Source organism: Pelobates fuscus, chromosome 3, assembly GCF_036172605.1.
Source record: "Pelobates fuscus isolate aPelFus1 chromosome 3, aPelFus1.pri, whole genome shotgun sequence".
NCBI classification, from domain to species: Eukaryota; Metazoa; Chordata; class Amphibia; order Anura; family Pelobatidae; genus Pelobates; species Pelobates fuscus.
This window is the reverse complement of record NC_086319.1, coordinates 56634393-56649545: the sequence shown is the minus strand read 5'-3', so window position 1 is coordinate 56649545 and position 15153 is coordinate 56634393. Positions and strand designations below refer to the sequence as shown.

The 15153-nt window shown below is 37.6% G+C and overlaps 1 protein-coding gene across 1 annotated transcript in view; it reads right to left on the bottom strand.

Moving 5' to 3' along the window:
• The window catches only part of CEP83 (centrosomal protein 83), a 41990-nt gene that overhangs the window by 12693 nt on the left and 14144 nt on the right, over nt 1-15153 (bottom strand). The window contains exons 3-11 of the mRNA XM_063445153.1: nt 10810-10960; nt 9961-10053; nt 8330-8461; nt 7545-7796; nt 5418-5549; nt 3843-3957; nt 3135-3279; nt 2333-2482; nt 129-204 (exon numbers count right to left, since the gene is read on the bottom strand). Coding sequence (XP_063301223.1) covers nt 129-204; nt 2333-2482; nt 3135-3279; nt 3843-3957; nt 5418-5549; nt 7545-7796; nt 8330-8461; nt 9961-10053; nt 10810-10960 — 1246 coding nt within the window. The remainder of the gene's footprint in view (nt 1-128; nt 205-2332; nt 2483-3134; nt 3280-3842; nt 3958-5417; nt 5550-7544; nt 7797-8329; nt 8462-9960; nt 10054-10809; nt 10961-15153) is intronic.

Genomic DNA, 15153 nt, shown 5'->3' with positions numbered 1-15153 from the left:
GTATTAATTGATCTCTTATGATGCATGCGCAGGTGAACACAGACTTTCTGCAATTTATTATAGAAATCTAGAAATATTCTGTTTGCAGTTTTCATACATTCAATAGATTTGTGTGCTTTAAGCGCTACCTGTTTAAGATCTGTTTCATCTCGTTTGCTTTTCTGCAGCTGCTCTGTGTAAACCATTTGCTGTTGAAGTTTTGACCTATAACAAAAAATAAAAACATAACACAATGAAGGAACGAATTACAAGTACAAAAACCATCTAACAAATCACAGGCAACATGGAAACTCTTGATAAAATGTACGTTTAATTTAAGAACGACTATTTATGAATTACAGCAGCTAAGTGTGTGCAATTGCTGGCTAACTCAAGTCCAAGTACCAAAAATGGCACTTTGTTGCATGCAGGAATTCACCTGAGTAATTGCAGTTTGAAAGAAAATATTAACACGAATTAGGTTATCTATATCCATCCAATTATTAAAAATGTGTGATCTTCTATAAAAGTGAAATTTCTTTTACTTTGTCTAGATAAATGATTTTTGCACTGCACCTCCACTGTATACAAAACGTTACCCATCTCAGGCAGGGTTTAAGCACAAATAAAACATGAAACACAAAACACAGGATCTTTGTTATTACCAATTCAACTTAAAGTACAGAAACTTTCAGTATAACTAGGAGGTCTCTTTCCTCCGAACCGAACCTCCTGCATCCACCACAAGATTTCAAAGCTTCCCTTAAAATTATTTTAATGTCATTGAATCCCATGACATTGGCTCCATCTCAATATACCAGATGATACATGCCTAACCCGTTAATGTCGGTCATTTGAAAGATGCAGGAGTGTACCCAAAAATGTCATGGGTAGGCAAAGTCACCCTTTAAGGACAACGGTCGACTCAAAACTATTTTACTATAATAATCTTTTGTGAACTATTTTACTATAATAATCTCCTATCTTAAGTGTATGACATGATCTTTCAGCCATATATATACACCTGGAGTCAGACAGTGTTTGGAAAATCGACAGGAATTCTCCATGGTCTTACCAGCTTCTGTGCAGGGAGCAAAGCAGGGAAGACCATAGAGACTAGCTGCCAGTTTTCAATCAGTCTGCCCCAAGGTGTGTGTATATGGCAGTCAAAAATTAGTATTTCATAAAGATTCTATTTTTATAATAAAAAAAATAAAAATTATATATATATATATATATATATATATATATATATATATATATATATATATATATATATATATATTTCAGGGGTGCTGCAGGGAATTGTCGGTGTCCCACGGGATCACCCATTGACCTCAATGCTACGCTATATCAGCCTTTTCTTCTAATAAAAGGTCATATACTGTATAGAGTGAACGCATACTCCCAACTGAAATTTCCTAAATAGTTTCTTTGTTCACAACTGTACCGAGCATGGAGCAAACAGATCATTTAATATTATGCTTCATCACAATTACGTGGCCATAGAATATCGAATTCGATTTCATTTTGAATCCAGCTTCCTAACTGCACGAATAATTTTACATTGTTTCAATATTTAATTTTTTTAACCTATACATTCTTATGCAAACAAGTGCACCGACACTTTACAGTTTGTTATAGTTGCTTGCCTAGGCAACTGATAACTACACATAGCATGTCCTCCAATCACCACTGGTTCTTGGAAACAGCTCTCATCTCACATGACAGGCACATTTTGGTTAGCAATATTTAGATTATTTGATGGATTAATAATAAAGTTATTACATCTCTTTAATATTGTGCTGATAAAAATGTAATAAAATATTGTATGCATCACTACTCCGAAAGAGATTTATTCACTAAACAAAGAATTGTAGTGAATTGAAGTCAAATAAAAACAAAAATGCAAGATAGCCAAGTTGTGACTACAGCTATGGATAAAGAAAATTTCCAAATAAACTTTGCAGTGCTGATATCCAATATCAATAGTCTACAATTTGTATTTAGTGAGCAAGCATCAGAGGTATGCCCCAACATTTTGCAAACCAGATTTTGTTTGGGGGAGAATGCCTTATTTTGGTTTGAACAGCAATAGAAAAGTAAAAGGTTTAAAAATTGATAAACTGTGATTGAAGTTAAGTTACAAAGTGAAAATTACACAAACACACTCACACAGTGTTATTCAATCATTTGTAAGTAGTCCAGAATTCAAAGTGAATTTAAAATTTTAGAGCGAAAGTTAGAATGGGAATATATTTGACCATATTTTCACAGTTCGCTATTTTGTCCTAAATGTAAAATTCCTACTTTAGTGAATAACCCTGTTAAAATTTACAAAAAGCCATCTAACCTCAAGCTTTGGAGCTCTCTTCGGGTGGATTCTTCTGCTAACTGGGCAATGCGGATTTTCTCTTCCAGTTGACTGATTTCTGACTGCTTTTGGTTATCATGGTCCATTTTATACTTCTCAAGTTCAGCGATCCGATTTTCAAAATCCAATCTAAATAAAATAATTTAATAAATAAATCACAACCGAAAAGGAGCAGAGCGTGAGGACATCCAGCATCAGATAGGCGACCAAAAGTCCCTCTAGTGACTGTCTTGTAGACAGTCAGTAGAGGTGGAGTTAACCCATAAAGCTAATAATTGCTCTTTACAAAAAACTGCAATAATTACTATTGCAGCGTTAAGGGACCTGGGAATACGCACCATGACCACTTCAATGAGCTGAAGTGGTCTGGGTGCCTACAGTGTCCCTTTAACTCTAAAGATATTCATTAAAAACATATATCCACAAGTTTTTAAACTTTTTTATTCTAAATATATATATTTCAGTAGTTAAAAAAAAAAAAAAAAAATATTACCAGACATAAATGTTACCTGGTTAATTTATTAAAATTGTAGTGAATAGAAAATCAAATATTCAAAATTCAATATTGCTGCTTTAAAAAGGTAGGTAATTCTCTTAAAACATCTTTCAGCTAATAGTTGTTGGAAGTCAAGCACGAAATCTTATTTACACTCAATAGAGCACTGGAAAGTCAGGTACAAATGTAGATTGGTACTCGTGTGAAATATTTTCCAATTACAAAATGCTCAATGCGGATAAAATAGAATATTACTATATAAAATGAGTACGCTTATCTGCTCACCTTTCATCTTCAAGAGCCGCAATCTGGTGAAATCCCGCCTCTTTGGCTGCCTGTACTTTGCGGATCAAGTCGCGCTCTTTTTCGGTCAGTAATTCTTTTTGACGCTCTAGGTTTACTTTCAGGATTTCATTATCCGTTTCCACCGCTTTGTCATTGAAAAATAAAGGACACAAATTAGCATGTATTAAGGATTGGAGTTCATTTCACAAATGCCTCTCTTTTAGATTTGCTTAAGGTGAAACCAACTTGCGGACGCACAACACACGAGACCAAGAATACTCTGTAATTAAAGGGAGGGGAATGGAGCTGCGGTCAAATTGAAAAAAGTGGTGTATGATTCACTTAACCAGGAATCGTGGAGAATTGACATTGGAATGGTCAAGTTTGGACCAAAAAATATAAATACACACACACACACACACACACAGACACAGAACATTTTCCCAATTCTACTTTGCAAGTATTTTGTTAAAAGAATTCAATGGCATAAAAGATTTTTTTTTTTTTTTTATCCTGGTGTACGGCATTCCTTCGTTTACAATTCCTATGCAAGTTTATATATGTAAAAATGTTGCATTACAAATGTAGCCCTATACAATAACAATTCTGAGCATTGTGCTCCATAGAATATGGTGTAGTGGTGTAGTCAGGAGTAAATAATTTTAACAAAAGTTGTTCTAGTATAATGGAATACCGAATGCCAAATACCATCTAGTTGACTTTTGATCTTGTCTCTTTCTCTCTCTGCATCATTCTTTTTTCGTTCAGCTTCTAGCTTGATGTTATCAATTTCAATTTTGTGAGCATATTTGATTTCATCAATCTGTTAAAAAAAAAAAAAAAAAAAATTAAAATAAAATAAGAATCTTGAACTAGAGGTTTGGAAACAATATTCCTAGCAAACGGTATGGGACGATTTTAGCTGACACCACCATGTTTACATAGTCTCATTAAAAATAATATTGACTATGCTTACTTAAACCAGCAGGTGGTGCTATTAAGTTAAATTTTTCATGAAACTAAACTTTTCTTTCCTGAACTTTGCTTTTATCAGTCATTGGTCATGTAGTTTACTGTTAATATAGATCACTTTAAAAAAAAAAAAAAAAAAAAAAACACCCACACAGGTGGGTTTACAGAGAAAATGATAAATAACCAAACACATTGAAACAAAATGGAGTAGAGACCCCAATAGTTGAATACTCCTGTGACCAAGGACTAGCAGAGGGATCTTAATCTGGCTCTGTAGAACAAAGTATTTAAAAGTACTGTTAATATTGACATCTATATGGCGCCAACTTCTTCTGCAGCGCTTTAAAATTTTATAAAGAGCGGGTGACAACGAAAGAGACAATGACAAATTGTTACAGGAACAATAGGTTGATCAGGATCCTGTTCGAAAGAGCTTACAGTCTAGAGCAGTGGTTCCCAACCCAGTCCTCAAGTATCGCCTAACAGTCCAGCATTTAAGGATTACTCAATTGTGTCTATGGTGTTTTTGGGGAAAAAAACTAAAAAAAAAAAACCACTTTATACACAACAGGGTAATCCCTAAATCCGGGACTGGTAGGGGGTACTGGAGGACTGGGTTGGGAACCACTGCTCTAGAGGAATAAAAAAAAAAAAGCCCATGACCTTACAATCTAGAGGGAGCATAACAATTTATGAAGGGTATTTTTTTTTGGTTTAATATGAAAAGACTGTCAACTCTTCAAGGGATTAATATGTAGGCAGTGACTGGATCAGATCATTGCATTTCACATTTAAAATTATTATTATTATGTTCAATAAAAATAGCTTGGATTACAAACTCAACCCCTGCACCAAAACAAATTCCTGCAATGTATGATAATGCTGAAATCCTTATTTCCGTGGCTTTTCCTTTAGTTGTGGGCGCTCTACCGGTTACTGCTGTGGTAAACAATTACAGTTACAGACTCAGTCAACAAACACAGGAAGTAAGGAACCCCGAGATTACTTTGTGCCAATTATTCTGTTATCGGAGACAGGATTGCTTGAAATCAGGGGAGGGGGAAATAACTTTGTAATCAGCACAGAATGAAAAACTTTTTCAAAATGGTAACTAGCTGGCAAAAAATCAAATCATTTGAATGCCCAATCTATGCCTCAATAAGCTGGATAAAGTTTGGCATGTTAAGGAAATTCTTCTAAAAACAAAATATATGCAAGTTATTAAAATAAATAAATCTTAATTGGCAAAGCACAATGTGCAAAGAAATAAAAGAAAAAAAAAAAATTCTATTAAAATCTTTTAACACTTACTCTTGTAGAAAGCTCATTAGCTTCCCGCTCTGTTCTGTGCAGTTTAGTAGTGAGGGTGTGGTTTTGTTCTGTGGACAATTGGAATTCTTTTTCCAAACGTTCAAGTTGCAGTTTCACAGACTGTTTTTCGGACTAGTAAAAAAAAAAAAAAAAAAGGAATATTTGTAATGCAGTTATGTGTTAATACACATTCATTATCAAATTACCATCAGATAATGGAGGGAAAAAAATGGTGGTGTACACATCTGTTTATGGTTTCATTCAAGGGTTACTCAGACCAGTGAACTTTTTTGGAGGTATTTTATATTGTCATCAAATTCTTAAAAAACTGGCAAAATATTTAACCCCTTAAGGACACGTCATGTGTGACATGTCATGATTCCCTTTTATTCCAGAAGTTTGGTCCTTAAGGGGTTAAAGATGACTTGGGTCTTAGAGGCAACATTTTACCATCTATGATAATGAGGATAGATTCTCTTGGCGATTTTTTGAAAGAGGTGGATTTGTCTAAGTGGATAACTAACGGCATTACTAGGACGACAGATATATTGAATAATGACTAAATGAAACCTTTTGGGGAATTTTTAAACTTGTCGAAAAATTTCATTTTCAAAATTCAGAAACTCTTCAATTCTTTGATAAAATCATTAATAAAATAGATACTAAAAAATTGATATCTGTAAGCAATCAACTCCTCAAAAAAAAAAAATGGAAAAAAAAAAAGGAGAAGGGAAATAGCTTTATTCTCTCAATGGAAGTTTTCCAATGTGATATGAAGGTTTTATAATGTATATAATTCTAATGAAGATCAATTAAAAAAAATAAATAGTTTCGATTGGTGAAACCCTTCCTATCCCGGTTCCCCCATATTAAATGCTGATGTCAGATGTCCAATATGCCCAGAACAAACATTAGCCATACCGGAACGCTTGTTCCAGGCTCACGAATGGTGCCCTAATGACATTGGCGGAGATGGAGTTAGAACTCAAGCAGCAAATGGGTTAAACTCTGTATGTACCACATTTCAATGCAAAACACTACACTACTGTGCATTATATTTGTATCTCACATTTTAGAAATGTTATATTGATATGTAAAGGGACACTGCAGGCATCAATAGGACTTTAATGCATTTGGCCTCATTAATATTCTATATTTTTTGTATGACTAAATCTTTATAGTTTTTGAGCACCATATGCATAACTAGGATAGTCATTTGCTTCCTCTCACACACCTATCCAACTCACACATACGCAAACGGTCACTCACACACTTCTAACTAGCACACCCATAGCGAAACTTGCACACCCATAGCGAAACACTGATACAAAAAGAGAAAAAGCAAACCACACACACACACACACAGCTAGTTTTTCTCCACTTCTGCAGCTTTCTCAATGCGTCCTATGGCACCTGTAGTTCCTACTTTGTCTCCTACAGGAGTTCTAATCAAGCCCCAGTCTGGATGGCTGCTGAGATCTGATGAGATCAGGCATGTTCAGACTGGTATGGCTCAATGCTACAGAAGCAGGGAAATGCAATTGGAAACGGCCGACTCCCATCACTCCAATCCTGCTCCAACACTTCGTCAGCAAGAGACCGCTACAAATCAGCTGTATCTAATCAACTTTGGGACGGCGAAAGTACTGAGGAAGGTCTGTATTTATATTGCAGATTAATATTTTTAGGTGAAAGCAGAATTTTAGGAGTTCTATACATACAAAGGAATACCCTTTTTATTGGTTTATTTTAAGTAATCACCAGTTGAACTTTTATGGCATATATCAAATAAACTGATAGAACATATATATATCCTTTTCAAGTATTTTCATATTTATTAATTCTATCCTTTATAAACTTCAATTTTAATGTACCTGGATATATCAGGGGAAATTGGAAGGCATTACTGGCTGGCATTTTATGGACTTCATATAAAACTAAGGAACTTCAAAGACTTTTTTTGTAATAGAAACTAGTTTCTTTTTGTGAAGTGTACTTTAGGTGCATCGCTACATCCTGATACTTTTGTATCAATATGCCTTTTTAGCCACTAGGTGGCGTGATGACAGAAGGGATAGGGTGAATGTGTATTATGTTTGAGAATCAGTAATAAAGAATAACGGTTACCTCCAGAGATCGGATTGTTGTCTGCGTCTCCGCCATTTGTCGAACCTGTATCCTCTGAACGTTTTCGGCCTGAGAGCCATAATGTTCTCTCTCGGCTCGCAGCTCTTTCACTTCATCTTCCAAGCCTTTTACTTTTTGAAGCAAGTGAGCTTTATCCCTCAGAAGATCTTCCACTCGCTTGCCGTCTCTTGTGTGATCAACACTTACGATCTGATTATTCAACTCCTCCTTATCCTTTTCCAAAGCAGAAATCTCCAATAGAAGAATTTTTTTTTTTTTTTTTTAATAAAAATAAAAATTAAATAAGGTGTTTAACTTATCCCAATATCTAACAAAATATGTATATGTGAGGTGTAACAAATAAAACCAAAGGCAGAGATCCACTCTCCGATTCTGCAATGGTGGGCAAAGTGTAAGATTTTATTTGTTAAATCTTCAATGTGACTTTAACGTAAACGGAGCAGGTCATGAAAAATAAGGAAAACACAAGTTACAGGTGACTTTAATTTGGGCTAATTCCAGATAAGTTACAGTTCCCCTTTAAAAGTAAACCAATCATATAAAAGGGTGGGGAGTGAGGGGACCTACAATGCTGTTACTCGAATTGTGATAAAAACACCAAAGCGGGTTTAAAATCATTTTTTAATAAAAACAAATACACCGATTATGTTTTCAAGTATCAGCACTGATTGTAGAACTGGGCCTTATTAGGTAATCTGATATATTAACACTGGTTTTAAAATAAAGCTCCATCCTACACCATGCACTCCAAATGTCATTAATACCTCTGCTTCATATTTCATCTTTTGTTCCTCCCAAACGCGGGCATGCTGTTCCTTTTGATGCTCAAACTGTGATTTTAGAAAGGTGTTTTCATATCGCAATTTGTTATAATCGTCTTTATATTTTTCTGCTTCCTATAATATAATAAAGAACATTTAGCACAGATTATCTTAAAAACAGGACTAGGATCATAATCTGCAATCCACCCTACTCTGCAAAGCAGTTTGTATGGAGCAGGGACTATTACCGTGCCAGCCCAGAAGTCTATGAACGCCATTTGTGAACGGTTAGATTTTTCTAGAGATTTTAGATCAACTGACAGCTGGAAACTGCACTGGGATTACTGCTCAATTACTGCTCTCACACACCAACTGCCAACAGCACTGGAAGCACTGCCAGTGACTGCTCTCACACACCAACTGCCAACAGCACTGGAAGCACTGCCAGTGACTGCTCTCACACACCAACTGCCAACAGCACTGGAAGCACTGCCAGTGACTGCTCTCACACACCAACTGCCAACAGCACTGTAATCACTGCCAGTGACTGCTCTCACACACCAACTGCCAACAGCACTGGAAGCACTGCCAGTGACTGCTCTCACACACCAACTGCCAACAGCACTGTAATCACTGCCAGTGACTGCTCTCACACACCAACTGCCAACAGCACTGTAATCACTGCCAGTGACTGCTCTCACACACCAACTGCCAACAGCACTGTAATCACTGCCAGTGACTGCTCTCACACACCAACTGCCAACAGCACTGGAAGCACTGCCAGTGACTGCTCTCACACACCAACTGCCAACAGCACTGTAATCACTGCCAGTGACTGCTCTCACACACCAACTGCCAACAGCACTGTAATCACTGCCAGTGACTGCTCTCACACACCAACTGCCAACAGCACTGTAATCACTGCCAGTGACTGCTCTCACACACCAACTGCCAACAGCACTGTAATCACTGCCAGTGACTGCTCTCACACACCAACTGCCAACAGCACTGTAATCACTGCCAGTGACTGCTCTCACACACCAACTGCCAACAGCACTGTAATCACTGCCAGTGACTGCTCTCACACACCAACTGCCAACAGCACTGGAAGCACTGCCAGTGACTGCTCTCACACACCAACTGCCAACAGCACTGTAATCACTGCCAGTGACTGCTCTCACACACCAACTGCCAACAGCACTGTAATCACTGGCAGTGACTGCTCTCACACACCAACTGCCAACAGCACTGTAATCACTGCCAGTGACTGCTCTCACACACCAACTGCCAACAGCACTGTAATCACTGCCAGTGACTGCTCTCACACACCAACAGCCAACAGCACTGTAATCACTGCCAGTGACTGCTCTCACACACCAACAGCCAACAGCACTGTAATCACTGCCAGTGACTGCTCTCACACACCAGCTGGCAGCTGGAAGCAATCTGCACTTACGGCCATTAATGGCTTTCACACCAAAACAGCTAGTTACACAATGTTTGCACAATGTCAAGAGAAAGCTAGTGGCACAACTGGAATTAGATGGACCACACAAAACAAGCATGAGGAGGACGGAATTCCCATGACACACATTTTAATGTATCTATAAATAGGAATAGTCACCATCACTTACTTCGTTTAGTTTTTGGAAGCGTTCCTTCACTGTGGCTTCAAGATCTTGCTGAATTTGAATTTTTAATAGTTCTATTTTCTGAGGTGATAAAACCTAGAATGCACATTTTATATAAGATTTATTTGCAGTTTAGTTGAATCAGCAATGTACAACCTCCCCCCATCCCCCCCAAAAAGTGTAAATCACTATTATACATAAATATATACACATATACACATATACACATATACACATACACACACACTTTATTGGGATAAACCGAAATGACACAGGACTTCCAGGACTCTGCGGATATGGTCGAGATTAAGTTTTTTTTTCCCAAATAAGTTTTTATTTGCCTCAGAAAAAACTCCTACAGAAGGTCGACCATTTACACAATCATGCATACAGTAATTTGAAAAAGAACAGTACATTTGTTATGTTAAATATTAATTTATTATTTAAAAGGTTAGCAAAGCAATACTGGAAGCATTCCTTTCGATCTTCGTTAGCTACACTGATATAGTAACGGTTATCCTGTTAAAGATTCAGTAAACCTGGGAGTTGGTAAACATAACACCGTTATTAAGAGCAACAAAAAAGAACCATTTAGGGGCAACAAACAATTCTCTATGATGCAAACACCTAGGGTTTCACTTGATCTTTAGCTCAAACTACAAAGAAAAAGAAAATACTAGATTTATTCAACAAGTTAACAGCTGGTGAAATTACTCTCTGGGAAGAAATTCAAAAGATCAGAGAAGAACTAAATTCAAACAGTACAAACTAAATAAATGAATCACGCATCGATACAGTTACATATAGAGGAACAAAGACCGAATGCATGTGGGGATTTAGCATTTCACTTACTTGTAGCTTGAGATTCTCCATTTCTCTGGTTTTATCCAATAATTCCCCGCGTATCTCTTCTACAAAGAGCTGAAGTTTCTCAAGTGTGCGTTGCTTCTCAGACAGCATTCGTTCGTGGTCCTTCTGGGACTTTTCATAAATATCCTGCAACCTACAAAGCAAGACACCAGACTTAACCTTGAGTGGTTTGATAGAGGTAGAGAGCAACTTCTCTTAAACGAAGGCAGGAGCAGCCATTTAATTAGAATGACAAGCACTTCAATACTTTTCTAATATATAGACATAAATATAGAGACTGGGGGTGGACCCGAGCCCAAAAGAGCTCAGGGACACCAAGAAAGATTCTATGAGTCTACTCTTAGTGGACTGAAAATAAAAAACACCTTTATTATAGGGTACAAATTCCCCAAAAGAAGTAAAGGAAACTTATAAATAATGCTAACACATCTAATAAAAAAGTGGGAGGTGGTAATATGTGTATCAGAGAAAGGAGTGAGCAATAAAATATTACACTGTCCACTACTTGAAACCGTATAGTCAAGGGTTTCTTATACATGTGGTTAGTGTGGAAAGTAGATAGTAATCATAGCTTGAGCGATCTAACAGGCCTTTGGGGGAGATAAGAACAAGAATAGTATCTCTAATAAATAGACCCGTTAACTTAGTTGCTAGTAGGATTGATACAGATAGTCATTGAAGCCTTAGACAGAGTATCCATTATATCCAAAACTAGCAAATCTTGTGTTATAGATCGCTATTGCTTCAAAATACTGAGCTTCACCACAGTGCTTGAGACTAGCTTGTCTATGTAAGGGGTTAAATGCCCAAAACAGTGGCTTAGTATATAGTGCACAGACCAATAGTGGAAATGCTATTGCTTATATTGAAAAGCCACTGAGTTGCACTCTAGTATCTAAAAAGGGTATCCATATATGGAGCTAAATGCCCCCAAATGGTTAATGTATCGCTTATATAGATCTTAGAGAGCTCATAATGATATATTATTCTGCAGAGCTTTAGAACTTGTGATCTCTCCAAATGATTCAGTAGCAAAGCTTAAGAAAAACTGATATTCATGCTATTGCTTCTTATTGAAGAGCCACTCCGTTTCACTCTAGTATCTAAAAAAAGCTATCCATATAAGGAGCTAAATGCCCCCAAGTGGTTAGTATACCGCTTATATAGATCTTTAGAAAATTCATACAGAAAAATGATTTCTTAGAAAAAGTCCTGTTGCACAGACTTAAGGAGCAAGTATAACATAGAAACCCCTATTTGAGAAGTTACTAAGTGAAACTTCCCGGTCATTTAACTATGAGAAGCGCCAAATTGCTCTAATCTGGTATCAGCATCAGTCTCCTATATTCTCATCCACCTCCCTCCACCTAGTGAACACACACAAAGTGCTGGTGATCGTTAAAAAAGCATAACCTAACGCACGTTTCGGCGCTATGCGAGCGCCTTTCTCAAAGGTAAATGTGACACTGCCGCCCGCTCGTTTTTATATCTCTTTACTTTTGGCTGGTAGCCTATCACGGGGCGCATCTATTCAGATTCACTCGCGCCAAAATTAGGATGGGCGGTCTATGCGTCATAGCTCCGCCCATCCACGTCAATGGGGGTGTGTATAGATGCTGCCGACCATGTGATGCAGTTAATACCATGACCTAAAAAGGTATGGGGTTACGGGGCATTCTTCTTGCGCTTAGTGCATCAATTGTGATGGATGGATTACATCCCCAATATGGGATTGTAAAGCATCCTTGCTGTACATCATGCACTCATTCGAAGGAATAATATTGATTGCTGAGATATATGTATATAGAGGGCGTATAACTAACACTCCCAATGGTGTGTTAAACTTTTACATCTCATGAACACCCAGTTCACTGGGAATACACCAGAAGGATAATTACATAGTGGTTGTCCTAGAGATATGAGTTATACACACGGTTCAATGAGGTGCGGTATAGCTAGGGCGTGATTACATTATTTAAGGGTACAGTTACTAAAAAGAATCCTGTAGACTGTATAGTAACTCAATGTAAGTTCCCTTGGTTCCTATACTGCCCTATTGCATAGTTGGGAGTGTAATCTATATGTTACGAAAGTATCACATTTTGAGTTAGCTTGTGTTAAGTATTGTAACCCTCATATATCTTAGGTGTAGAATTATGTCACGAGTAGACAAACTCTTTATACAATTATACATATTTACATATTTACAAATTTACACTTAGGTACACTCAACTAATGAAGGGAGTGAATGTGAACCCCTCGTTGAGTCCTTTGGGTGATAAGGTGTCTAGTTTATGGATCCAGTAACATTCCCTTCTTTTGAGGGCCTGGTCCAGATCGCCTCCTCTTCTACCCATCTGGATCTTCTCGATGCCTGCAAATTTGATGCAGCGGGGTGTGTCCATATGTTGGGACCTAACATGTCTGGCTACTGGGGTATCCCTACTTGATGTCACTGAGTGGACATGTTCCATTATTCGTTTTTTGAATGGACGTATGGTTTTACCAACGTATTTCATTCCACATTTACATGTTAGTAAGTAGACCATTCCAGACGTATTGCAATTAAAAAATTGTTTTATGGGAATAGTAGTGGTATCAGTTGAATCAGTGATTTGTTTAGATCCCTTAGCTATGAACCCACATGCTACGCATCTCCCACATTGATATGTGCCCTGCACCGTTAGCCAATTCTTAGATGTATGTCTAGATGTAGATAGGTGGCTGGGTACTAATATATCTTTAATATTTCTACCTCTCCTGGCCGTAATAGACACTCTCGAGGGGATGATGTCCCTTAGGTGTGAGTCTTGTGTCAAGAGTGGCCAGAATCGGTTTAAGATCTTTTTTGCTTCCTCCCAGCCCGCATCATAGTTGGCTATACATCTGATTTGTTTATCCGTATTCTTTTTGTTGTTTTGCAGAAGTATTTCACGGTCACTATCTAGTGCCCTTTGGTAGGCTTGTTTCAGGCATCTTATAGGGTACCCTCTTTCTCTAAATCTTTCTCTTAGTATCCTGGCTTTTATCTTGAAATCCTCAATTGATGAGCAATTTCTTCTTAGCCTGAGGTACTGTCCCACTGGAATGCCTCTTTTCAGGGGAGTGGGATGATAGCTCTCCCATCTAAGCATATTGTTTGTCGAAGTGGGTTTGCGGAAGAGGGTAGTGTTGATCATCAGGGATTCGGATATTGTAAATGTACAGTCAAGAAAATTGACGACTTGATCACCGAATTCCATGGTGAACTTCAAGTTTATAGTGTTCACATTCAATATTGCTACAAATTCTTCAAAGGCTTGTCTGGTTCCTCTCCATATCACTAGGATATCATCTATGTACCGTTTCCATGCATAGATGAAGTCCGTATAGTGTGAATTTTGTGCAGAGAACACAACCTCACTTTCCCACCAACCCAGGTGCAGGTTGGCATATGCTGGGGCACAAGATGTCCCCATAGCAGTCCCCTGCACCTGGTATCTATTTGGATAGAGGTAAGAGTGATGTCTGATAGGTTGACTACTCTCATATCCTTGTTTAATATCTCCTGCGTGCCCTGCCCCTGTTCCTGGTTTGTCTGTAGTTCTGTGTTTCCCCCTCCCGAGGGGACTGACCTAAAAAAGTCACTCCTTTTTTGAGGATTCCTTTACTGCCCTGTTGTTTACGATTACTACTGGTAGTGGGGGTTGGTTCACTATCTGTGTCAGAAGTTTCATATTCGGATGTTTCATAGTGGTCTGAATCCATCCTCATAGTTTTTTTGAAACGTCTATACACGTTACCTTTTTTGTAGTCGTCATTATCACGGACAAATTTCCCGTGTTTACGGCTCTTTATATTGTTCTGATATTTGTTCAAATTTTGTTCTAATCTTTGTTCTTGTGTGCCGAAAGAAGGATCATCCTTGCAACTTTGTATATCCTCTATTGCGGTCTTAACTTTCTCATTGACAGTTTTTAATCTGTCTGCCTCAAATCTTTGTAGGATGTCCATAAATTTTTTTGAACAAGTATCAGCTGCTTCCTCCCATTCTTTCAATAGTGCAGGGTCATCCATTTCTATATTCGGTGTGGTCTGGATCCTAAGGCCCCTCGGTATCATAGACTTGCTTTGATATTTTTGTAGAGAGGTTATTTCCCACCCCAACCTTATCTGTTGTTTGCACATATTGGATAGATTCCTGAACTTGAGGTTAATATTATCATGTTCAGGTAAATACGTTACATCTTTATCCGAGAAAACGGATTCGACATCTGTACACCATTGATTAGGTTCCTTGAGTTGAGACAAGAAATTTGCCATATCGGAATGTTATAAATATCGTAT